At 37.8% G+C, this 27,062-nt stretch overlaps 1 protein-coding gene across 1 annotated transcript in view; it reads right to left on the bottom strand.

Annotated features, from left to right (window-relative positions):
* Nucleotides 1-8,425: 8,425 nt before the first annotated feature.
* The window catches only part of TRDN (triadin), a 229,340-nt gene continuing 210,703 nt past the window's right edge, over nt 8,426-27,062 (bottom strand). The window contains exon 39 of the mRNA XM_063329689.1: nt 8,426-11,090. Coding sequence (XP_063185759.1) covers nt 10,948-11,090 — 143 coding nt within the window. The 3' untranslated portion in view covers nt 8,426-10,947. The remainder of the gene's footprint in view (nt 11,091-27,062) is intronic.

The following is a 27,062-nucleotide window of genomic DNA, read 5'->3' as shown; positions in this document are numbered from 1 at the left end:
TGTTGTCACTCCTGACACATGTTTATAGAATCATAGAATCATAGAATCATAGGGTTGGAAGTGACCTCTGGAGATCATCTAGTCCAACCCCCCTGCCAGAGCAGGGTCACCTAGAGCAGGTTGCACAGGAACGCGTCCAGGCGGGTTTTGAATGTCTCCAGAGACGGAGACTCCACCACCTCTCTGGGCAGCCTGTTCCAGTGCTCTGCCACCCTCAAAGTAAAGAAGTTCCTCCTCATGTTTAGGTGGAACTTTCTATGCTCAAGTTTGTGCCCATTACCTCTTGTCCTGTTGCTGGGCACCACTGAAAAGAGCCTGGCCCCATCCTCCTGACACCCACCCTTTAAGTATTTATTTGTAAGTGTTGATAAGATCCCCCCTCAGCCGTCTTTTTTCCAGACTGAAGAGACCCAAATCCCTCAGCCTTTCTTCATAAGAGAGGTGTTCGAGTCCCCTAATCATCTTGGTAGCTCTCTGCTGGACACAGTACTCCAGGTGCGGCCTCACCAAGGAGTACTGTGTCCAGTTCTGGGCTCCCTGGTTCAAGAAGGACAGGGAACTGCTGGAGAGGGTGGAGAGGGACCTCCCTCGACCTGCTGGCCACACTCTTCTTGATGCACCCCAGGATGCCATTGGCCTTCTTGGCCACAAGGGCACATTGCTGGCTCATGGTCATCCTGTTGTCCACCAGGACTCCCAGGTCTCTTTCCACTGAGCTGCCCTCCAGCAGGTCAGCCCCCAACCTGTACTGGTGCATGGGGTTATTCCTCCCCAGGTGTAGCACCCTACAATTGCCCTTATTGAATTTTGTAAGGTTCCTCTTTGCCTTTTATCTAACCTGTCTTTTAAAAGTTCTGAAAAGTCTTTGGAGTCTGCCAATTTTCCACTGATTAAGTGTCTTTACAACCAGAAAGTGTTTAACCAAACCCTTCAGTATTTCTGATAGTTGGAGTGTAAGCGGAGAATCTAATCCTGGGAAAGTTTAGACTGGGTATTAGGAAAAATTTTGTCACTGAAAGGGTTGTCAAGCATTGGAACAGGCTGCCCAGGGAAGTGGTTGAGTCACCATCCCTGGAGGTATTTAAAAGCTGTGTAGGTGTGGTGCTGAGAGACATGGTTTAGTGGTGGATTTGGCAGTGCTAGGTTAATGGCTGGACGTGATGATCTTAAAGGTCTTTTCCAACCCAAATGATTCTATGAGGCCATGATTCTATGAACCTATAATCCTGTCTTTATTTCTGCAGTGAGAGGAGTATGTGCATTTTCTTCTTCTTACCCTCACACACTGGAATTTTACTCAGCAACCAGAATCACATTTGTTGAAGTACTACACCATGTAGACCAGAAGAGACAGTGCCTACTATGGAGGAAAAAAAGACTTATTATATATGAATATTTGTTTTACATAGAGAATTCCTAGTATATGAGGTTATGCTTTTGTACAGCACAGGGGTATTAAGCCCAGGGCTGTGGTTTGAAAGAAAATTTAATGCTTAAAACCACTGTTAGCTGTTTTTCATTCGGTCATGAGAGACTGGCAGAAGCAGGCAATGGAAAAAATGTTTCATAGAATCTTCTGGAAGGCTGAGGCAGGAGCTGTGGGAAGGGAAAAAGTTTTACTGGGTGTGATACCAGGCTCTGCACATCTCTTCCTACAGCTTAGGTAGAAGGTACTTCATTGTCTCATGGGATATTAGTGATTATTTTTTTTCTTTATTCAAAAAAGAACAAAAGCATTATCTAATATTTGTTCCAATGGAACAAAAATTAAACATCTGAAGACGCCTTTGGACATATTAAAGGAGCAGAAAAGAGCAAAATTAATTAACTTTGGGCTGAACAGTTGGTTTTCTGTCAGGCAGAGTGATGAGATCTGGGGCCTTCTGTTTTTCTTTTTTGTACCTGTGAGGATATAATATAAATTACTGCCCAATGAAATTGGACAAGGGGATAAAACTCATTACACTTTTTGTATAATCCTACATATGTTTAAGTTTTTAAATTAGATGAGCTTAACAGTGATTGTTTTGCTTTTGTCAATTTTAAGGTTAAGACAAGTATTAACACAGTAATATACATTGGACTCATGATAGTTAAAGATCAGATGACTTTTTAGCTAAATTGTCATTATAATAATATATAATTATTATATATACTATTATGATTTTAATGTTAAGATGTGAGCCAAGCCCTGTGCAAATACATAGCAAATGATGGTTACTAATGATGACAATTAACAGAGCAACCAGCCTAGAAGAGCTGAGGAGCACTCTGCCTGGGTGCCCTGTTTGGCATGAGCTGGGGGTAACTACCCTGGTTCTGACAAACTCATGAAGCAAATGACCCTCAGTCTTCACAACCGCAATGGGCCCCATCTCCATAAATACTTTTGAGACCATATCTGGTGTGGGAGGTAATTGCCTGCGAGGTGACAGCAGTTCAGTCCACAGGAAGAGTCAGGATTACCAACACCTCACAGAAGCAAGCCTTTGTTGTATAGTAATTATCCAGCACATGATCATCAGTTTTCCAAACAGCACTGGGTCACACTGTAGAGAGGCAATTTTTATTTCCCCAGAGGAAATAACAGTCAAAGCGGTTTGGGGTGATGTTTGTCCACCAGCAGAGGATTGTACAGACAGCTTGATGTATTTGGGTGCTTGCCAGACAGAGAGGGAAGGAAGAGAGAATGCTAATTTTTTGGAGGGTCAGCAGCTTCGGATGCATAGCTGCAGATTTGTGCTGGCTAGGCCAATTGATTTGATCAGGGACTGATACCCATCAAAGCTATTACCAAAAAATAATTAAACAAAAGCAGACACAGTCTGCCTGTGGCTTGCAAGGGGAATGGATTGAATTCCCTGTTCATAAAACAGAACATGAGCATCCAAAGATAGCTCCTCAGAAATACTTGTAAAATTGAATGCTATGGTTCCAGGGAAGAATAGTGAATGCTTGAGAGTGCCAAAATTTAACTTTGTAGCAGTGACATTGTGGTTTCTTGAGTTCCATAACCTCCAAATAGCCCAGGGCCTCGTGTCCCTTGAGCCTTGACTTTGCTTTCATCTGCTTTCACTGTCCTCCTGCTTCTTGCTCTCTACAATGACCTGAAAGGAGGTTGTAGAGAGGTGGGGGTCAGTCTCTCCTCCCAAGTAACAGGTGATATGACAAGAGGAAATGGCCTCAAGTTCCACCAGGGAAGTTTAGATTAGATATTAGGAAAAATTTCTTTACCGAAAGGGTTGTCAATTATTGGAACAGGCTGCCCAGGGAAGTGGTGCAATCGCCAGCCCTGGAGATATTTAGAAGACAGGTAGACATGGTGCTTACGGACATGGTTTAGTGGTGGTTTTGGCAGTGTTAGATTGATATTTGGTATTGATGATCTTAAAGGTCCCTTCCAACCTAGAAGATTCTATGATTCTATAAATACAGACAGCATGGGAAAAAGAGAGTGCTTAATATACAAACCGTTCTGTTATTTTGTGCAAGGTGAACTTTAAACAGTTGTGCTTTATTCCAGCTTGAGTTATTGGGTTTGATATAAAAGGCCATAGGATGAATTATATGGACCTATTTTGGCTTTAAATTCCATGAATTTACAAATGTGCACTGAAGGAGAGTGCTTAGCTCTCTGCATATGCGTGTCCATAGGAGTACAGGTGCCTTGCTGCATCCACACACACAGAGACATTTTGTCTCATCAGCCTTTGCATGCTGTTTTCGCAATGACTGTGAAAGCTATGTCCGCAGATTGCTGGTATGGTGTAGCTCCACTAAATCTACTTTTCAAGCAATTCGCATTTGAGCCATCAATATGTAAGGTACCGTCGCCAGCGTAAAAAGCAGTCATTGCTGTCATCTCAGAAGACAGCATCTATGTCATGTGATTCTGGATTTAATTACCCATTGCTATTTTTCAAAAACAATCTTTAAAGTGTACAAAAATATTGGGGAAGGTCTTGCATGCTTTTACTCAGTGATCTTAGGATCTTAGTAAAAGTATCAAACAGCCTCCCATTTTAATTTATATATTTTTCTTTCACATAAAAGTTTTGGTTAAGACAGTTATATAATAAAAAAAGAGGAAAAAGGAACCGAAGCAGATGATTTAAAAATAAAATACAAAGCCTAAATACAATACAAAATAAGCCTAAAATACTCAGCTCCATACCAAAGCTAAGTCTTTGCATCTTAGCCAATGGTTTTATTTTTACAGCATATTAAATTAGAAAACAAATGTTAGAGAATGGTTTTAACACTGAAAATATGTATATATCTAAACAAAAGCAGAGAATGGTACATACTTGGAAGCAAAAGACTGTCAATAGTTACAGTCTATAGAAGCTGTTCATAGTAGGGGTCTCAGTATGAAGGGTGAAAGCTGTCAAATGGGGTCATACTCAAACCTTAACTGCTCTATTGCTGCAATTTTTTTCAGAGAATTTATGATGTCAACTAAATTGCAGAAACCCTTTTTATTGCAGTGTGCCAATCACTACCATCCATGAAACAGATGCCCACAAATAAATGAAAAACGTGAATTGGTCTCCTGTACCTGGATTAATTTGATCATATATCTGTCTTTGGTTACACGGACTTATCATTCTCGCTAATTGTAACACACAAACGATAGGACATCATCAGCACTGCTATAAACTGAAAATGCTAGATTTAATGCTAAACTTAAGTCGTTAAGTTTCAGGCAAATTAGAGGCGTGCTGTTGGTTTTATTTCCTGGAAGCTGAAGCACCCAGATGTTTCATTTTCAGTGACATTTAGCATTTAATAACCTCACTGCCATCGGTACTAATTTTCCAAGTGCCTTTTCTGATTCTGTTTTGAAAACGAAGATGCGAAAAAATGCTTTGGTACTTCAGTTTTCTTTTCTACTTCTTGGGGAAGCTTCCAAAATGATTAGCTAAATGATCAATCAGTTAAAAAAAGTGGATTCAGGATTGGATCCAAAGGTCCTTAAAGTGTATAGAATTCTATTAACTTCTATTACTTGTGCCCAGAGATGATAAATAAGGTGGCAAGGCATTAATGGGAAAACACTCTTGACAATTAACTAAAAAGAAAGAAGATTTGCTTGATTTAAACAGTCAGGGTCTTAAAATCTTCTTAGAAAAGCAGATATTTTAATTAGTTCTTATCTTCTGCTTTTGTAATTTTTTTTTTTTTGTGGATTTGAAAAGAACAGTTAATGCTATTTGACTCACCACTCCAGCTTCCTTGTTCTAGTTTACTAGTTTGACCGATCAGAGAACATGTTGTCATTCCAATTAAAATGTCAGTGGTAGATATGCAAGTATATTATACCTATGTATACACTTACATATATATATATATGACAGCAGAACACTGTATTGACTTCCACACTCTAAAAACTCACCAAGCAGTAGCGATTTATTCAGATTTTCTCAAGCCACACTTACACCCACTCACATCAAGGTCAAGGAGAGAACAAAGAGACTCAGTTGTTTTGAGAAAGGGTGCCCGTATCACTTTGACAGGAAGATACGATACTTGGAGAGGCATATGGAAGATTCTCATCAAGTTGTCTTCATGTTGCCTTTTCTTCATTGAAATGCTACGGCTAAGTTCTAATTTAACAGCGTGGTACTCAAGACTCCTCCTTTGCATTGTTCATCTTCTGAAAGGAAAAAAGCACAGGAGGTGGGTTGCACATTAAATGTGCATTTATATCTTTGTCATTCAGCTGCAAAGTGTAGAGTATTGATGCCAGAAGCTTTATTTTCCCATTTCTTTGACAGGTTCAAAACCAGGAAGACCTTAATTTTGTAATGCCCCTCTGCAGAATGAAAAAGCAGCTGATTAAAGTGTTTCTGTTTACCCTTTACCATAATTACAATTTTTCAGTTTGGTCATTTGTTTTCAAAGAATGTTTGCTTTTTCTACTCGCTGGAGCTTAGCATGGGGTAGATGGGAGAATAAAGGTATTTCTGAGCAAAATTTAGCACAAAAAATGAGAAACCTTTACAATTATGAGAGGAAATATCACACTTATCAGGAAGAAACTGCTTACTACCTCCGCTACTAACCACATTCAGTGATTTGCTCGTTCAGACACCAGACGATATTACCTAGTACAATTTCCTATTCGTAACTGAGACAAAACCCAAACGTTTAGGATATGAGCATGCTTATTACCATTAGATATTCTGAGAGAAAATTAGGAGAAGGTTTCAGGTAAAAACAAATCTGGAAAGAAGTTTGCCTGTGGGGAGAGTATCCTTTAATCTATAGAAAATTACACCACTTAGGTTTTTCCTGACACAGAACGAGAACCAAACCAAAGGGAACAGAGGGTCACATTGGTCATTTGAGTAAGGACATATTTTTCCCTTTGAAAATAAGCAACTCATTCAAAGAAACGGGCTCAAAGTTGTAAACAAATTTTATCTAGTGAGTATTGGGAAAACAGAACCTCCTTTTTCCCCATACATAATAAAGGCGTTATCTGGAAACTGAATTTTTTGCAATACCTTTTTAAAAGGAAACATCACTGAGTAAATTAAGTTACTGAGCTTTTGGACCAGGCAAAATAACATTGTGTTCCAAAAATTTTACTCATTTCTATCACAATAAAAGACATGACTGGAAATTGAAGAAAACTCCTGAGAAATATTTACAGCAATAACTAACACAGTTCTTGAGATGTGGGCACTGCAGAACAGTTTGTTGTGTGGAGGTTGTATCACAAACAGTAAGCATACAGAGAAATCCGTAAACCAAGAGAAAAAACCATAAAAGCTTATGTTATTTCATTGTTTAATTAAAAAGGCTAAGACTTCTGCATTGAAAGGTACACTCTGTATAAGGAGGTTTTGCCTACAGGTGAATAGTATGACTACTTAACTATTTGGCTAATTAGGAATTTTGGGAGAACTCCACTCAGGATAAAGGGATGGTATGAAAGCTAGATGTCTAGTGACCTTTTCAGGTGTATAAATAACACATGCTTCATATTTTCATTTCCCTTTGTGTTTCTTCCTTCTGGAGAACTAAAAGGTGGCAGAAATATAACCTTCTCAAAGCCGAATCTTTACCAAATTATTTTTCTTTTATGCATAGTTCCTACCTAGGAATCCTGATAAGGCATTTGATATTTCCTCTTATTTTGTCTTTTACCAGCCCCGCACACCTTCCCTTTCTCCTCGTCCCAGTACCATTCATGTTACCCTTTTCCTTTTTTCTTGGCTTCCAAAATCTTGAATCCTTGGAAAGAAGTGTTACTGCTGGTATGTAACTGTGCGCAGTCAGCAGCTGACTGTATTAAGTCCAGAGCAGCTTAAACAACCAGTGTTCTCCCTAAGAGAGTAAGTCTTTCACTCATTTCTCACTATACCGAGTGGATTATACAGTGGGATGCTGCAGTGGAAGTAAAGCATTAAGTGAGATAGGAAAGGGAAGAGTCTTTCAGCTTCTCTCCTGAGTGCCTATGTCCTGGCAGATAAAGCAAGCCCTCTGCAACTGTGTTTATTGCACTTCTCGTATTATGTTGGATTAAAGTGCAGTGTCATAGAGGTTTTCTGCAGGGAACGTGGCATCTAAACGAGACTGTACTAAGCAGTAAATGGCTGTGTATAAAAAAGCTAGCAGTGCAGCTCTGGAGTTGGGGATCAATGGGTTAAAGGTTTGCGGCGATGTACAAGTTATGTGTGTTCTGTCTTGTGGTCTAAGTGTAAAGGTAGGACAAATAGCAGTTTGCTGCCATTTAGTAGGAGGTGTGCAGGGTCTGTGTCACATCCAGCTGTGGCGGGTTACCTGTGGCTACCAGCCGAACTCACGCCCAGCCGCTCGCTCACTGCTTCCCTCAGGGGGAGAAAATAAGAAAGAAGAATAGGAACAAGAAAGCTTGTGAGTCCAGATAAAGACAGGTAGGCTGATTACTGTCAGGGACAAAGCAGACTCGGGCTGATGTAGGCATGACATAGTTTCGTGTGTGTGTGTGTGGTGGTGGAATATCACCATTTTCACTCTCTCAGTTTCTTGGTGGTTGTTTTCCCAGTTGTCTGGACTACAGACTAGTCACTGGAGATTGCAGGTTTGTCTGCATTGGTTGTGCCGTTGTATTTTAAGTAACTACTTCGGCGAACATATGTGACTTGGCTACAGATGAAGGCCTACCTTGAATGACTGCAGTAACAAATGAGCTTTTCGTATGTCAGAGTGTAATCCACAAAGTGTGTAAAAAGACTAACCAGGATAAGTATTGCAAAAGGCTCATTAGGAATAAATACAATGTTGAATGATTTATTTTTCCCACCTAATTGTAAGAAATGCCGCATGTTTATATTCAGAAGATTTGCATGTACTTACCCGGGATAGAAAACTTACATATGTAAACCCTTGTCCTCCACTTTTGGATTCACAGGAAAACATATCACAGCCATTGGAGCAAGGTTTATATTCTTTATTTTCCAAAATGGATAACAATCAGCATATGATTTTGCAATATTTCAGGCTAATTTGAGTAAAACCATGCAATTCAGTTTTTTTTAAGTTACCAGATGGTTTTAAAGAGAAAAATGCTTGCCACTTTGAGAGCGGACCTGTTTCTTCTGTTCTTCGAGGCAGTCATTGAGCTTAGGAAACAACAATAAATGACTGGTTTTATATAATTTTTTCAATGATATTAATTGCTTATATTTCCAAAGCTTTCAGATACCTAATTTAAACATTATGGAAATGAGATCTGGAACATATTCTTGTCATGTCCCAACTCAAATAGGAAGTTAAGGCTAACTATAATGAACAAAATTTATTTTGCCACAAGAAGCTGAAAAAATAACAGTTTATAGTATCTTAAAATTTTGTCCAGATTATTGGAATTAGATATAGTCTTGAATTAAATTAACTGAATTTCAGAAAGTTACAATCTCATTTTAAGACAGCTTTCACAGTAAAAAACTAGGGAAATAACATCCATAATAATATGTACAAAATCACATATTGGGAAGGAAAAAAAGTCACTGGAAATATAAAAAGTCCCACTGAAAGAAAACAAAAGATTGTCACTTTGCCATGAAACTCTGTTATTCTGTTGACAGCTCTGTCTCCAGAGCAGATTTCACAGTGACGGTGGAGGCATTCGCCATGAACACTTTTATCTGCAGTGTGCTCCTGTGTGGGGAGATCTACTCCTAGAGCAGGATCTGTTCCTACCTTTTTCCAGAAACCACTGTCTAGACCGCTCGTTGCAATGACAGTTTTTGCAGCACAGGATCTGTGCAATATGAGAGCGCTTTAAGGCCAAGAACCCAGTTCGCCTGAGGCCATGACCAGTAATCAGAGAGTACCAACCTGACCCAGCAGTGCAACAACAAAACTTTCTGAATTGCATAAACCTGTCAAAGACTCAGTTGTCCAAAATTCACGTGAGTCGATTATTTGATTAAGGTAAGAGTAGGTTGGCAGCGAGACGGGTGGGGGAAGGGGCTGTTGTTATCTTGAACTAAGCTAAAAATAGAAAAGCAGTATATAATTACTGGTGTGATCAGACTCTACAAGTAGCCAGGTTGTACAGAGTACCATGCTGCTTCACCAGGTAACTATATAACTAAGATCACCGCTGTACATTTCACGAATTAAATGCAAAAATATAATAAGGAGATACAAACACATAGCAGCTTGCAAAAACATATGACTATTTACACTGCCAGACACACCGACAATTGAGATGGCAGTTTTCAGACATGTGCCTTCACATGGGTCAAATGCCATCCCATCTCTTTCTTAAGGCAACAAATCCATTATTTCTACAGAAATGCACAAAAGAATGTTGAGGATTGGCATATCTACTTCCATTTCTCCTCTATAAGATATCAACAGTACTGGGCTGTGAGGAAGTCCTTTCATTTCATCTAGTAAAATCAGGTACTCGGATTATTTCATATGCTCCTGTTTGTTGGTTTGAATTTTTTGGGTTGGTTTGCTTGCTTTTTTGATGATCTGAGATTGCATCAAATTGGCGTGTTTACCCGCTGGAAATTTGGGTTGCTTTAGTTTCATGAGGGGCATCGCACATCATAGCTTTTCATCTGACTTATGTTAATAACAAATGGCTGGCTGATATATTCTCCATTTACATGGCCTTCACTGCAAGTCAATCCGATTAACCCACAGAAGAAAAGTAGAAGTACTAAAATGACTTCGTTTTTTTCTTCATGTTGGTAAAACACTGGTTTTCCTCAACTTTGCTGTGTTGTTTCATTTTTTCTGCTCGCTTTGGGCTTTAGAAACTGAAGGGATTGTATTTCACCAACAGGCAGGGCAAACGGACCATGCTGCTACTGCTTCGAGTTAAATAGAAATATTCATCATTAACGTGACTTGCGGAGCTAACGTAGTGGTGGTATATTGAGCGGCTCAGCGCAAATGTGAGCTTCAGGCTGCACTGGTCAATGAGACATAAAAATAGCACCAGTCACAGAGCACATTTTCATGACTTAGTGAGGCTTTTTCCTGTCAGCAGTTTGATTGAACGTTAAGAAGAAATGATTTAGGATTGCAGGTAGTCTTGCAATCTTGCTGATATAAGAGCTATATTCAACCTTTCACTCCCTAGATAAGATTAAATGGAAAACAGACTCACTTCAATGCTGAGCAGGTAGGTAAAGAAAAACAAGGAGAGCAAAAGAGGCAGGAAAACACACACACACATGCTCACACACACCATCAGGCCAATGCTTTCTTAGCATTGCAGCCTTTCCATGAGGAACGGGGCACTTTTTTACATTTCTGCCTTTGTCAAACACAGTTCATTACTGCTTGTTTTGCCTCTGCCCCATGGAAACTTTTTCCAGGTACCTGTGTCCAAGTGGATCACATGCTTGCAATGACAAATACCACTGTAACTACTGTGGACCTCAGCAGAAAAGATAAAGTGCAAAATGTGAGTGATCATACAACTCAGTCTCCCTACTGCCCTGGTTTCCTTGTCTTTCTCTTGGAAGTCTTTGAGTGAGTCTTTTCTTCCTTGTTCGAAGCGGGATTAGTGGGAAATTGCAGTCCAAATCCATTAGGTCCATTTAGGAAGACACATTGAAAGTAGCGGACAGGAGCTAGGAAAACAAGGAAGAGATGGTTAATGTCTATGGCTTCCAAACTGGGGCCATGAGTCCATTCCGTGTTCTTTCAGAAAACATCTGTGTAATTTCATTTCCGTTAAGTGAGTTATAACAGCACAAATCTCTAGTGTGATCACAAGCCAGGTTCCACATATCAACAAGGTTTTAGCTAAAAGGCTCAATGAGACATATATGTAGCACAAGATTAGAAATTATTGACAATTTCACATTTAAACCCATTATTCCTATCAATGTTACAGTCCTATTTCTCCCAGAATATTTGCATTTTGGGATAGCTGAATGGAAGTCCTCAAACTTCACACATATATTTTCTGATTTTGTATTTCACAGCCACTTTCAGATACATTGAGGAGTTCCAGGAGGACTCATATCTAATAGTGATAATGACATATTTTATTAGGTTTCAAATGAATTATCTTTTATTCTGAATAAATGAATAAATGACAGTACCTCTTTCCTAGTCTTTCACAATCAGGGAGGTTTTCTCCCTTTTGATTTTTGAGCACTAGGCTGTGTAGTCACGTTTTTTTTCCATTATGTTTTAAAAGCTTTCAAGAAAACATACTTTAGCACAGATGGAATTGACATAATTTGTTCCAAAACTGAGTTTTGCACTCTGAGATTAACGCTGACAAGGTTTAAAAAGATAAGTATTAGTCAGTTATGTGTTTGGGAAAATGATTGGAGCCATGGTGGCATCTGAAACAAGTTAGTTTTCATGCAATTGATTTTCTGATGCCTTTTTCTTTCCTCTGCTGTTCATTCCATATTAAAAAAATTAGCCGTTCCCTGTGACAGTTCTGAACTGAGATGGACTCCAGGGCTCCCTGTGTTATAAACTGAGGTGCAGCGTTTATTTATTGACCGCCAAGTCACAGTGAATGGTGGAACACAGAGTGGTGCGTCAGAAATGCTTGATTATTCAATCCAGTTATATTATCCTCTGTGGTCTTCTTGGCTGATTCGCGCAAAGGTTAAGTCTTTGTTATTTAAAAAGCGCACTCGAAAATGGAGTTGGAAAACAGATCCTTCTGCAAATGGCTTACTGCTTTTCCACTAAATCTAAGAAAGGAAGCGATTTTTTTCCCCAAATTTTCAGTATTTCTGATGTTTCTCTTCGAGATGAATCTGAGACTTCTTCAGAAAACAGAGACAAAGTGACTCCCGTGACTAGAGCTCACAGCCTGAACGTGACAGACCAATGTTTCCCTGTGAGGCCTGACAAGCCACAGACTAGGTGCATGGTGTGGATGTGCTATGTCCTCTACTGTTGGCTGTTTTACAGTGGTGCTTGGGCAAGACCAGAAAGTTTCTGGGATATGTTATAGTTTCAACAAATAGACTTAGTTCATCCTTGAACCAAGGTAATTTTTGTGAGTAAAACTAACTAAAAGTAGTATATTGCCACAAGACCCGGTACGATTAAAACCAATATTTTCCTACCAAAGTAAAGTACTCTGTCAGAGACTTCTCAATCAGATCTTAGAAAAACCAACAAAACAACCAAACACACAGTCCCCTAAAATTTACTCCCAGTTGGTGCCAGTTTGATAAAGAGAACTACCTTACAGGAAGAAAGCTGCCAATTAAAAACTCACCTTTCTCTGTTTAAATGGAAATTATTTCTGCATATTCCTCTTATGGATATAAAAATTAAAATAAAATGTCAATAACCCTCTTCTTTTTGAAGAAGGCAAGTAGGGCATTGTGCACTTGCTACCCCCAATAAATACCAATTAATAGTTTACCTAAGGATAATAAAAATGATTAAACTCCCCTGTATTTTACATGCAATCAGAATGCAAAGAAAATATCTTTTTTGTTACATACATTCACAAAGTCCTGATACATACTAGCTTATATATCTACATACTTACAAGCCTTTTAAAGATGCTTATGTCATGTAATTATAGCATGCCTGACACCACAGCGTTTTCCAGAGTTGTTATCTGATAATCATTCTAAAATCACCAGTAGTACTGACCACTGCAAACATTTCACTTGGAACTTACAGTCTATTGTTAAAAGCCACTAAATTCATGGAGGGAAAAGGGAAAGGGCAAACTTTCAGATTTTTGCAACTTGGCCAACAGCCACAAACTAATTATGGTGGACTGTAATACTGAATTTGAAAAACCAGCACAGAAAATAATTGTTTGAAAAAAAACCTGTCTAAAATTTATGTGTATTTGGAATGTGTAGTGCTAAAGATTACCCTTGATTGTATTATTTCTGAGATACCTGTAGTGTTGTGAAGTGAGCTCTGTTGTTTGGCTAATATCATAGAATCATAGAATAGTTTGGCTTGGAAGAGACCTTTAAAGGTCATCTAGTCCAACCCCCCTGCAATGAGCAGGGACATCTTCAACTAGAGCAGGTTGCTCAGAGCCCCGTCCAACCTGGCCTTGAATATTCCCAGGGATGGGGCATCTACCACCTCCCTGGGAAAGCTGTTCCAGTGTTTCACCACCCTAGTTGTAAAATATTTCTTCATTATATCTAGTTTAAATCTTCCCTCTTTTAGTTTAAAGGCATTACCCCCTGTCCTATCTCAACAGGCCCTGCTAAAAATTCTATCCCCATCTTTCCTGTAAGGCCCCCTTTAAGTACTGGAAGGCCGCAATAAGGTGTTTCCAGAGCCTTCTCTTCTCTAGGCTGGACAACCCCAACACTCTCAGTCTGTCCTCATAGGACAGGTATTTCAGCCCTCCTCTGGACCTGCTCCAACAGGTCCATTTCTTTCCTGTGCTGAGGGGTCCAGAGCCAGCCACAGTACTCCAGGTGGGGTCTCACGAGAGTGGAGTAGATGGGCAGAATCACCTCCCTTGACCTGCTGGCCACGCTTCTTTTGATGCAGACCAAGACATGGTTGGTCTTCTTGGATGTGGGCATGCACTATTGGCTCATGTCCAGGTTTTCATCCACCAGTACCCCCATGTTCTTCTCCTCAGGGCTGCTCTCAATCCCTTCATCCCCCAGCCTGTATTGACACCAGGAGTTGCCCCAGCTCAGGTGCAGGACCGTGCGCTTGGTGTTGTTGAACCTCATGATGCTCACGTGGGCCCACTTCTTGAGCTTGTCCAGGTCCTTCTGGATGGCATCCCATTGCTCAGGCATATCCACCACACCACACAGCTTTGTCTCATCTGTAAACTTGCTGAGAGTGCACTCGCTCTCCTTTTGAATGTGCACTCGCTCTTATGTTTTATCTAATCAAGCAACCAGAGCTTTGAAACAGACATATTGTAAATGTCTGTTTTATTATTTATTTATTTATTATCTGTCTTCTTTATTGATGATGAGATTTACACTTTCTGTAAACTGAATGGTCTGTCTTTAACATATTCTAACTTGTTAAGTAAAACAAAGTTAGCTGCCCATTTAGTAAGTCTATGCAGGAGGAAATGGTTTCAGAATGACACTTTTTGCTATGTGTTTTTTCACTATTTCCCTTTCATGTTGCCCTTCTTAGGCTGCTTTATCATGCAAACCTCAGCTGCAAAATACACAGATAAAAACTTCATTCAAAAAACACCAACCCCTAGAACTGTGTCTGTATCAGAATCTGCAACAGTGTTACGATACAAGCCATAGCCAGGAGAACAATTGGAATTTTGGCATGCAAATAAGACTACAAATGCATCCCATTGTGCCTTCGCAATTCCCACATTCACTGTGAATACAGAACGTGTCTTTTAATCTGAAGTGGGTTCTCACTTTGCATGTATTGTCTCATATCTTCAGGGCAAATGTTACCAAAAAAAGATGAACAGTAAGAGCAAAATATGTGGCTTAACACTTTTGTCAGCTTAGCTGAGACAAAAAAAAAGGGTTATACCTGGCCTCATGCTTCTGTTTAGAATGCAGTTTATGAGAATTAGTATATTAGTTAAATTTCCCTTATAAGTACTACTAAGGAAACAAAAAAAAAGTCAATACTGGAAAATTGCAGAAATGTTTTTTGAACAAATTATAACCAAAGCTGTTATATAAGGACATCTGATATCTAAGACAAGTTCATTTCTGAAAGGCTGGAGGAGGGAGTATTTGCTTCTTTGTCTTTCACTTTGTGAAAGATATAGGCATTTTTTTCTCTCACGAAAAGAGAGAAATCTTTTAAATGATTTATGATTTTTTAAAATGAGCTAGAATGCAAATGACATACTATTTGTTGTTAATTGTTCTCATTAAGAGTACTGAATGAAAAAGGTAACAGGTAATAGGTAAAAGGCAACTAGATGACACAAGTCCCAATAAGGGACGAGACACTAGAGAGCAAAGAGAATCCCAAAGCCGTAAGATTGCTGGAACAGTAAAACAGTGATTTTAGATGATGTTCAATTTCCATATATTCATATAAGGCAAAAATACCAGCAGAATTGACTTGGCTGAGAACCAGCAGACAGGCACACTGAAGTTCAAACACATCCCAGAATGAGATCTAACTTTCAAAGTATCCATAACTGTCATATCCCCTACAGATACTATTATGGTGACATCCACAAGTCCTTTATCAACCCAAACAGACTGATTACTCTGTGTCTCGTCCCTGACAGAGGCAGTGAGGAGTTAAATCCATCTGTATGTAGCATAAATCATCAATTTCTGTGAATCTGTATAGAACATTAGAATCAATGTACGAGAAAGCCTCACCCTCAGGTTTGAATATTGCTTAGCAGGTGGTTACAGTTTTTTGCCTTATGGTGGCTTATACTGGTTTAACAGTCTTTATTTACTGTCTGAGCAGAGAGGTTCACACTCAGCCATTTACATTTCCAAAGCATGAGAAAGCAGACACTGAGGAAGTTATAATAAGATCCAAAATCTCTTGCAGCTGAGAGAAGGGTTAAGGAATTGCTGGGAAAGAGAAGAGTTTTAAATCTGAATAGATAACCAGAAGAACCTTCCATGCTTTCCTTTCCAAAGGGAATCAAGGGGTCCTCTACCAGGGGTCTGTGACAAATCTGGACAGAGAAAGATTTTCATGAGAAGCTCAGTCACCAGGACAGAGACTATTAAGCATCTGTCAGCTAATTAAATGAACCCTCTAGTGGAAGAGACTATAAAACTCAGTGCTAGGTAAGCACTGACTTGTTCATTTTCATCCTGCATATTTATGCCTTAATAGATCCCTACACTCTAAGCAGTCTATTTTGGAATTGTTTCTATGCTCATCTAGCTGATTTAGTTCTTCAAGAAAACTGATGAATATGAGGGCACTCCATCCTTACAGGCGTGATGGACCTTAAAATTCAAGGTTCTGGGACACTGGAAAAGAGCTTGGCTTCCAATGCCTTGATCCACAATTTCCAAAGGATGATAGGCTCTAGCTACACTTAAGCAATGTCTGGTTGGGGAACTGGTAATTCAGGGGCTAAAAAGGAAAAGCACTTTTCATTTCCCCCTTTAGCTCCATGCAGTCTAGTTGGGAACATGTTTAAATCCAAGGATGTCCAGGGACCTTGTGATAATTTTCATGAAAGCTTCTCCTGAGTTAATATGACTTAGTGTCATTTTGGAAAAGACTAATTCAAAGTGCCAAACTACCATTCAAGTGCCTACTCAATGGGAGTTTTGTGCAAGGAATTATGGTCATACAAATAAATAAATAAATAAATAAATGCATTTTTTTCACTACAGTCTTCTTTAAAATTAATCTTATAAGGAAAGGGGGTAGAAAATTCAGAGAGGAATAAAATTTACTAATTCTAAGAATGTAAATGTGTTCCTGTTTACTTGTCATACTGGTTAAAGTCCCATTTCTACAAAGCTCAGATAGCTGTTTTTAAGGCAAGCCACCAAATAAAATATTCATTAAAAAGTAAGAGCTTTTAGCAACAAAAGTTTGGTTATTAGGGAAAAATTACAGAGAATATGTGAGGAAACAATTTTTATTAACGATGTTTTCTAGTTTGAATAAAATTTCTTCACTTAGAGGCTTTCCTAATAAAATTCAACAATTCAACAAAGCACAAAAATTCAGGCAATCATAGCATTAGAAACAACTAATTGGTAAGCAATTATAAGTAGGAGGAAAGTATTAACAATTTTTCTCATTTCTTTCTGATGGCTTCTCAGGAATGCACATGCTGTGTTTTGGTTCAGCAATCAAAACTCAACCACGCAAGAACAAAGAAAACTTGTTCCAATGACTAGGGAGCTGAACTTTTTATGCTTACAGAAGGGTGAAGAAGAAAAGCAGGTATTTTCTTCCTTGCTCTGCTTCTTTCCCTATCAAATAATATGGGCTCTTTCCCTTCACTATTCAGTAAATTTACACTATGACAAACTGACAGGAGAAAGCACAGGGGTGGATGGGGAAGAGTTGTAGCGTGGAACCCTTGCTAAATATCACGTTTTGCCTTCACATTTTCAAATCCAAGTATCTAAGTCTTTGTGCTTAGATGCACTGTGTAACTGACATTTAATTAAGTCCCATTTCACTGAATAGCAAAGGTGGATGCTGAGGGCCTGTGTTTTCTTAAATTCATGATATGGTTCATGTTTAGATACTGGCTATTCAAAACAACACGGTTAATTAGATTTATCTTTTTTGGATAAATCTTTTCAGCTCCTTTCTTATTATTGAGCATGCTGTACAGTCACACTACTGCCATTCTCAGGAAGTAAAATGCTTAATGGGAAAGAGGAGGGAGGAAAAGAAGAGGAGAAATGTCCATTGCACACGTGCAAGTAATATCAGTACCACTTTAAATCCATTCTATATAGCTAAAACATCCCCTTAAAATGACATTTTTCTAGCATTGTATAGACAATGTGTAGACAGTAAAGGGAAAAAAGAAATTGTCCCATGAGGATACTACTTTCACATCTTATTTCCTGTCTTGAATAAGGAAAGAAAAAGAAGAATGGTCAGAAAACATCCCTTAAAGCTACTTTCAAAGTGTCTGTGATATAATGCAATAATTGCTCATCTTTGCAAACACCATCCCAGTTTTCACATCCATTTTAGCAGGGGAACTGCCAGATAATAAGTTATTTAATAAACAAGTACCAAAGCTGTTTGAGTAGCAGAGTTAAATACTAGCAACAACATTGTTACTACAGGCATGAGAACTCAGATTGCACGTTCTCCTTCACAGCTCCTTTTCAAGCACCGTGGAACTGCAAGGTCTGGAGAAGGTAAAATAGTTATATTTTAAAAGAGTAAATACACATCCTTTCAAAAATCGTGCTCAACAATGAGCAAATAACACCCAGAAGATTGCTCTATTTCTTAAGAGTGTCTGTAGTCCCAACTAACTCAGGAAATTTGCTAAATACACAAAAGAAACTAGCCTTCATTGGTGTTTAAATCAGAGTCACAAAAATAGTATCAGTACAAAGTCAGTAGTACATGTCTTTAATAATGCTTTCTTGGTATAAAACGTATTGTAAATGTATCGGATCAATAGTGCCAGGAGGTCACTCTGGTCATATTTAATGTCATTAGAAGGGGGAAAAAATCACCAGGGTAAAAACACGTATAAGATCCCAAGATGAGAACTGATTAAAACCGGTTGTGATTTATTACTTATCAAAGTCAGTGCTCTTTTTGAAACATAACAACAAAGCTCAATGAATGAGATCTTTATTCTAACAAAACCGATTTCCGGAATAAAAGGTGAAATTTAATATTTCTGTCTTTCCACTTGAATGCGATAGATGACAATCTATCCTATATTGTCATCTATATTGTCATCTATAGATGACAATCCTAACAATCATTTAAGGGAACAAAAAAATCTGTATTTTGCTAACTGGCTCTTGCATTGTCTAGTAAGAAGGCTTAGTGGATAAATAAGCTGTATGTTTAGAGAAAAAGTGTTATATTCCATGTTATGGTCACCGCACACAAACCACGTAACTCTCACGTAAATGTGTGAATATCTCCAAAGTGTGATATTCCCCCAAAATTCATTAAAAATTTCTTTTTGTTAGACAGTAGAACCATGCAAGATGTAACAGTACGACACATATGTGGTAATACAGACACTTCCAACAAAGCATAGCAATGATCAGAGCACACAGGCTTTACAATTTTGCTAGCATTGAGCTTTCGAAGCTGGCATGATATGTTTTCTTAGTGAAACATTGGAGCGAATGAATGAAAGAACGATATTTAAGAGGGACCAAAAAATTAATGCAGACCTGATCCAAAGACTATTATAGTCTGTTGGATTTATTCACAGTCTGCAATGATAATTACATGAGACTACAGTGGTATTTGGTGGACAGCAATATAGAATTGGATTTTATTGCTATTGCTCAATAAACAATAAGAGTATCTTGGTAGGATGCACTGTGTGTTGATCATGTACCTTAGGCATGTTGACGTGGCATGGTCTCTGTCGACTCATTCTTATGGCCAGCATGTTCAACTAATGTAATTACAATATATTGCATTAAAATCATTGTTTCTAATGAACTACCAGTCATTAAAAGATTGGTTTAAAACTTACATACGAACACATTTAAAACATATAAAACCAAAGAAGAAGGTAAAAACAATCAGGGATCTTATTATGTTAACAAGGATGGATACCAAATAAATGGAAGTTAATACCAAATATTTATTCAGCTGTGAAGGCATGGGATGGAGATAGGAGGGAAAAGGAAGGAAGGGGAAGGAAAGGGAGAGGAGAGAAACAGTGAATGATAAGGCAGTTAAACAACTAATGAAAGCGAAGCTGATGTTTGAATGATACAAGCGCTTTCTTCATTTTGGTTATTCAAACTGAAATCTTTATTAAATAAAGGGTGGGTTTTTTTGGATGCATGTAGCATTATGTGTACATATTTATCTTCCCTAGTGAGAATTTTTATGTTAGGAGCAGCAGCACTTCTTTATGACAATAAAAACTCGAGGAAAAGACTTGAACTATGCTACTGACAAACCCTGATATGCCTAAATTCATCCTGCTTAACATCAGACACTGGAGGAGCAACCTTCTGGATTTATCTCTTGCCGCATGAAGTAATGCTAGGAGGCAACTCAAATTTCCAAGGAATGAGTAACCCATTGGAGAAGTTGCTCTCTCACTGACCATAGAACTTGTGCAAAGATGCCCTTATTTAAGTGTCTATGATTAGGAGGATTGGATCCGTGCCTGTGTGCTACTTACAATAAAAGATGAAGCTAAATTAGAATGTCTTCCCCGCTCCGAATTTGCACAGTTGTAGGAACAAGTTAAAACAGAAAGAAACTGTAGGAGCTCAGTAGGCTGGCTTCTTTAAAGCATTTCAGAGCATCTGCTGCCAGTTCTGGTCTCACTAATAAGGAATTGCATCACATAATTACCATATGTCCACTGGATTTGACTATACTGATGGCAACCTGGAAACATGAACTCACTCCAACATCAGGCTGCCTGTTTTTCTGTTGATAAATGTTTAAAAGTGAAATCTATGTTGATAAACAAGTAAGACAGTTGTTCTGTCCTCTAAGCAATGTGCCCATTAGAAGACAAGGAATATGGCATTAGAGGAATTACTTTCCTAAAGTTCAAGAGGGATTTGAAGAAATGGCCATTTATCTGAAACTGAGATAAATAATCTCTGACTTGGAAAACTCGTGAAGAATTACATTTTGTACCGACCTTTCCTTCCACGAAATATGTCATGGAAATACATAATATTTACTTTTCTTCTCTTTTTTTTCAGTGTGATTTAAGAAGATACAACAGTCAAATTAAAGGGCAAAACCAACTTAACAATGAGAAACATTAAGATACTAGATATTGATGTTTCATTTGTGGCAAAATCATTCAGAGCCTTATACTGAGATTTTTTTTTCCTTTTTTTTTCATTTGACTTGGCACAAATTTAGTGTACATTTATAAATGCTGAGAGCCACTTAGTTTAATTTTAGCAAAATGTTTTGACCCAGTTAAGAGAAAGGGAATGAAATCATTGTCCAACAGGAGTAAATACCATTACTAATTGGATTCATTTTGCAAAGATAGGCAAAACAGACTCTTATTACTGCATCTAAACCAGCATGCTAAACATATTTTTTTTCATAGTCTTCTTTTCTATAGGCTGCGACCCTTATATGTTGTTTAGTTAGACTAATTTATCCCTGTGTTTACAGAAAAATAAGTGTTTCTCTAATAATTTACTAGGAAAATCATTTTTAGACTTAACATGAGAAATAATTAATTCATTAATTAATTGTAAAAAACACCAAATTTTGATTATCTTGTCTGTTTTCAACTTTTGCTGATCCTCTAACTCATTTTTTTGCCAAAGATCCTTCTATTTCTGGGATCTCTCTCTGGACTCTGAGGTTTCCTTTAGTGTATTCCCTGGTAGAATTTTGCTTGTTCCCTTTTGATGTAAACAACCATTCCAAGCTCAGAGGGGACATTATCAAGTATAATGTGAGAGACTGAATAATGTTTGTGGACCAAGACTTAGAGTGGACTTTGGACACCTTGAAGGAGATTTAGGTTGAATGACAGCACCTACGTTTGAAGTCATGTTCACAAACCAGCTCTCCGATGACAACAGGAAATATCCCTCCACTACCAGAGGTGCCTGATAGTATAAGAATTAGTCAAGAATTATTTCTAAATTTTTCCCAGTAGCCGTTTTGAAGTATTTTATGTAAAGGGGTTTCGAAGCAGAAACAGACCTTTGTATCAAATCGAGAAATCTTGTCTATTAATCTCCAGTACCAATGGCTCTTGTATTAATGGGTCTGGAATTATGCAAATTCAAGAGGAACAGGCAGCTGGTGTTCCACCCGTATTATTCTGTAACTCAGTAGCCCTAGTGCCCTCCTGGGAAGCAGAAGGTATAAAGTTGAGTCTCTCCAGGTGAAGAAGGCTCTGAAAGAGTGTCAGCTAAATCCCTTGGAGAGTGCACAATGATTACACAGGTATAGAGGAAATATCACTGTCACCACCATTTTGAAAGCAAAGTAATTATAGGTGCATTTTGTCAAGGGCCTGATGTTGCTGCTGGGTTAGTTGTACTCAAAGCATGTCTGTCAGACAGGAATTGTTAATCAAGTTTCTGGATCCTAATGAAGTTTTTGTAGGAACTGTGCACTAGGCCGGCACTTTTCCCTGTTTCAAAAACAGGAATATATGGGCCAAAAAAATCTGTGCTTGCATGAGAAGGTGCCTTACGGATGTAGAAACCTTAAGCTTTATGGAACATATTCAACAGACTGTTTGGGACACTAAAATCTTCAAAAATAATGTTTTGGGTCTGACCTTATATTCGTAAGAGTGGTTTTCACTGTTGATTGTCAAGGGCTCTCTCTGCTTGTTAATCTTTAGGATTTCTCTCTTACACCTTTTAAATGAGAGTCTATCAGTGGGGTCTGTAAAGTGTTTTCATGGTTGTGGCACAGCTGAAGTTTGCATAATAATAAGAAAATGTTCTCAGTCTTGAAGACTGAGCTAGTAAAATTCAAGTGCTCTTAACATGTAGGTAATATTTAGATGGTACATAAAAATTGAACTGAATCAACCCTACTTTTGTCACTTTGGTGGTAACTGTGAAAACTTATGATTGCTTATTGGGGAGGTGGTCTTTAAACTGAGTCCAAGTAACTCTCGTCATAATGCAAAGCTGATTGAGAATCAATCTCAGTAATTCCTATGTGTAAAAAAATCTTGACAACAAATAAACTCATGGTAAGGTAATGGAATTACCAAATACAGCCAAAGGTAAAAAAGGAGATTAGTTTAAAGCCAGGGATAGATGCCCCTCTGTAGAAGACACAGCAGGAACCCAAAGAGCTTCTAGATTCTCCCCATGAAGTTCTTTGTTTCAAAAGATAAAACTTACCCTTTGGGATTTAAATAGAATGTCTGTAATTCGTAATTTAGATTACAATGTCACTATGCTGAGAGGCCCTCTATAAGCTTATAATTAACATAAAACCTCATGTATTTTTCTCATTTGTGTTGTGTATTTACAGATTTTGAGTTTCAAAACTTATTGCAATCTGTAAGAATTTTTCCAGAGAGATTTATTCAGGATCAGACCAGACCATAAAGCTTTCATTTTACCTAGCTACACAATATGGCTGATCTTTCTCCCTTCTATGGCTTTTCTATCTAGGAACCATCAGGAAGATTAATTCAAGTTAACTTTAAAAATGGATTAATTAGGTCATATAAAATTGTTACGTGGGCACTCATTTAGAATTAAAACAGCCTTAGTGAAATTTTCATCAATCCAATTTCAAAATAGGTTAAAATTAATTAAAACAGGGTCACCTTAGTTCTTAATAAGTGACACTCAAGCATTTAGCACTGTTTAACTGAGCTCTTTAAGCATACACCTCTTGTTAATGCACAGTATTCCTCCATGTCTCCACTTAGACAAGCCTGCTGAGAATTAGTCTCCAAGTATTTCTTTAAAAGTCAACTTCAGAATAGTGGAATGACTAACACCGAGTTAGTTGTTGGAAAGCCTGCATATGCAACCTTGGTCCTCACAATTGTAACAAACATGAAATGTTGAGACATTCATGGGTACCCACGGAATGGAGGCTGTTCTACACGGACCCTCTTGCAAACAGCCATAACGCGCAGCTCATCCTGCTCTCATGCTGAGCGCTTCTACCGCAGAGTGATGAGCACCCTGGAAAATCTTACTGAATGAGAATATCCCGCATAGACACAGGTTTTGTAAATGAATGAGCACAGAACTTCTCAGAGTGCCAGCTCCTTCTATTATTTTCCAGCCAACGGCACACTTCTTTATGTTCAGAAAATACGAAATTAATATGAGTGATTTATTGCTGAATTCTGGTGAGAAAAAAAAAAAAGATTAATCTCTACTACTGTTTTCATTATTACTTTCAGAGACACAACTGTTACAGTTAATGGCCCCTTCCTTGATCTATATTTCTATTTTTGTGAAAAGACATAATATCTTTTCTCCGCAACGTTATTCTTCAGCTTCTTTGATCTAGTTGCATTCAAAGAGCAAGCTTCAGGAGTATGAGTTTATGCAGCTGAAGTTCTGGAAGAAACTGCTGACAGAATACCAGAACCGTCAGCCATCTGGGATACACAGACTCTCCGGGCAGCAAGGAGAATAGAAAATAGAGTATCTGCAGTTCATCACCTATCTACAGATGAGAGCTACCTGTCCTGCACTGATGAAGCTCTTTCTTACCTTCTCTTTTGAATATTGTGCACTATTTTTAAAGTAGTTCAATGCTTCTGTTTTATAGAACAGGACCAATATGTTTGTACTTGATGAAATTGACAAAAACTATAATTTCAGAATAAAGAAAAAAGATCATATTTTCCTCCAAAGTCTTCAAATGCTTCAGAACCAAGGAAAAAATAAAGGAAAGTGGTCTCATTCTCTTTCAAAATAACGATGCAAGGAAAAAATCTTACATATTGCACTGCTAACAAGTTTATGTTCCCCCAGCACTGAGGAACATCCTTGATAGTGTCTCAAATGTCTCTCTTATCAAATCTCACATTAAATAGAACTTTCTGCTTTTGCAGATTTGGAAATCGCCTTTGCATTGGAAAATATGTTACAGGAAGACAGAAATTGCAAAGCAATAAAACAACTTTACAGTAATACACCAATCACCACGTGGTAATACAGACATGTAATGAATTCATCCACTTGAGTAATGGAGGTCTTCATGTGGTGATCACTATGTTCCATTGAATACCTTTTGTTGATAATATGATGAAATGATTCCTCTTTATGCTAGAAAACATCTGAGAAACTGTATTGCTCTCTATCACTGCAGAAGCAGAGGAAAAATTTAGCTGAGAAATGCTTTGTTTCATAAAAGCGCTAGCATAATATGTTCATATAAACGGTGTTCCAACTCTGCTTAATAATGATCTTAGTTTTCCCAGAGTTACAACTTCTTTGAATAGGCAGTAAGTATAGAAACTCTCATGTGCAAGAAAGCTTTAAAGCTCTCATAATGTACAAGGGTAGATGCATGAATTACATAAGTCTATTTACAACACATCTATTAACATGGAAGATAGCATAACTAGTTTGATTTCTCTTAACCGTGAGAATAATCCACACGTTTCTCTAATTTAACAAGGAAATTTATACAGGATTAGTATCAATCTCATTATTTTTCCCTTTTCATTCTCTTCCATCACAGCCTCTCTCTATTTCTGTCACATTTGCACATCTGTGGCCTTAGATAGCAGCACACTAAAACCATCAACCTCTTCAGCTCACTGTATGGCAAACGCAATACATGTTGCTTCCCTGAGTTTTCAGCCATGAGGACAGTTGCAAGGTAATTGCAATAAACATAATCACCTTTTGATTAATCTAGATTTTCATACTCTGGTACAAGCCTTGAAACAAACTAGGACTTATATAAAAGCATCCAACTGTTCATTCAGGGTATGGTAGATAGTCCTCACCACGGAGTTGAATTCGTACACTCCTCAAACTTTACACCAGGAGTCAAAAACTCTGCTTCTGTGAGCTTGCAAATACATTCGTTATAAGGTAGAGGGAAAAAAATGGAGTTCCAAGAATTCCCGGTTTTTTGTGTAGGTAAGTTTCAGTCTGAGTCCAAGTGTCAATTTTGACATTTAGGACAGGAGAAAGAAGGGGAAAGAATTCTAATTGCTTGCAGCATACAGGGGAGTGACATTTAATGTCTACTGCACATATCACCATTGTTTATGAAAGGTACAGTACTGTTTAAAATTCTGTTTAAATGTGGAGCATTCTAAAATTAAAGATTTATACAGCTTTTTAAATTGCTTATTTTTCCTCATCTGATTGCTTTTTAATATCAGGGAAAGGCTGAAGAACTGATCAAAATCTAAGAACACGGGAATCTACTCTATTCAGTTTTTGAAAGCTGAAAGATTTACTATTTAAATTTTTAGATTATCTCAGAATGTATAAATCCTTCTATACTTCCATTTATCAGCGAAAAGTATTAGTATTCAATGCAGTGGTGAAAATGCTCTGGCTTCATCTGCAAACAGAATAGGCAAAAGCTATCAAGTTCCAACTCAAGCGTACATCACCTAGGATTTGGTCTCAACTTTTAAATTCTCAATTTGAGCAAATACCAAAGAACAACATTCATAAAGAGAAATCACTTTGATGTTCTTCTGTAAACCTCTCATCCATTGCCTGAAAACTAACTTATTCTTTTTAGTGGACAAAGAATAGTTTGAAACTATTTACATAGTAAGCTCTGTTTGCAAAGCCAGTTATGAAGAACTGTTTGCACAGAGCTGCTTATGATCTGGGAAACATCCAGTCATGAATAATTGCACAATTACAATGTAGAATTAAGTTGACGAATCATAACAATTACTGTAAATGAAAGCCACAGTAACACAGTTTTTGAATGATGTAAACTTTGCCAGAGTGTGATGTGCAGGAGAAAGTCCACTGACAAACAAGTTTAGTGCATTCCTGTTTTACACTGAATTTGGAATTTTGCTCTGTAAGGAAATTCTTTTCTCTCCTGGCAAACTATGTGCTTTAACTTACTGGTTACTTATTATGATTATTATGATTAGCACTACTTGATCTATATGAATTCTATATTAATAAACTAATAATAACTTTTTGCTAGCATAGATTCTACCTTCTGCATCTCTCAGTTAACAACAAAATCACTAAAAGGAATTAAAGTCTATAACTGACTCTATAACTTTGTGTTCCTGATTAAAAAAAAAAGAGATTAAAAAAAAAAGCTAAGCTATTCTTATATGTAAATGTCGTTGCCCTTATACAACAAGATCGTGTGAGCTCCCCGTGCAAATATTTTCATACGAATAAACATGCTAACATGTGGATGCTTGATCTTAGCATTTATTTTGAATTTTTTCTTCCTTGGTGTCAGATTGTTCTGTACTTTTATATTTAGCTACCTTTTTTATTATTCTTCAAATATTGTAAGTTTATACCTATACCTATGGAAAAATACATATTTCTAAATACATAGAT

Source organism: Chroicocephalus ridibundus, chromosome 3 (assembly GCF_963924245.1).
Source record: "Chroicocephalus ridibundus chromosome 3, bChrRid1.1, whole genome shotgun sequence".
Taxonomy (NCBI): domain Eukaryota; kingdom Metazoa; phylum Chordata; class Aves; order Charadriiformes; family Laridae; genus Chroicocephalus; species Chroicocephalus ridibundus.
Note: the sequence above shows the minus strand (reverse complement) of the source record. Positions and strands in the feature narration are given on the sequence as shown.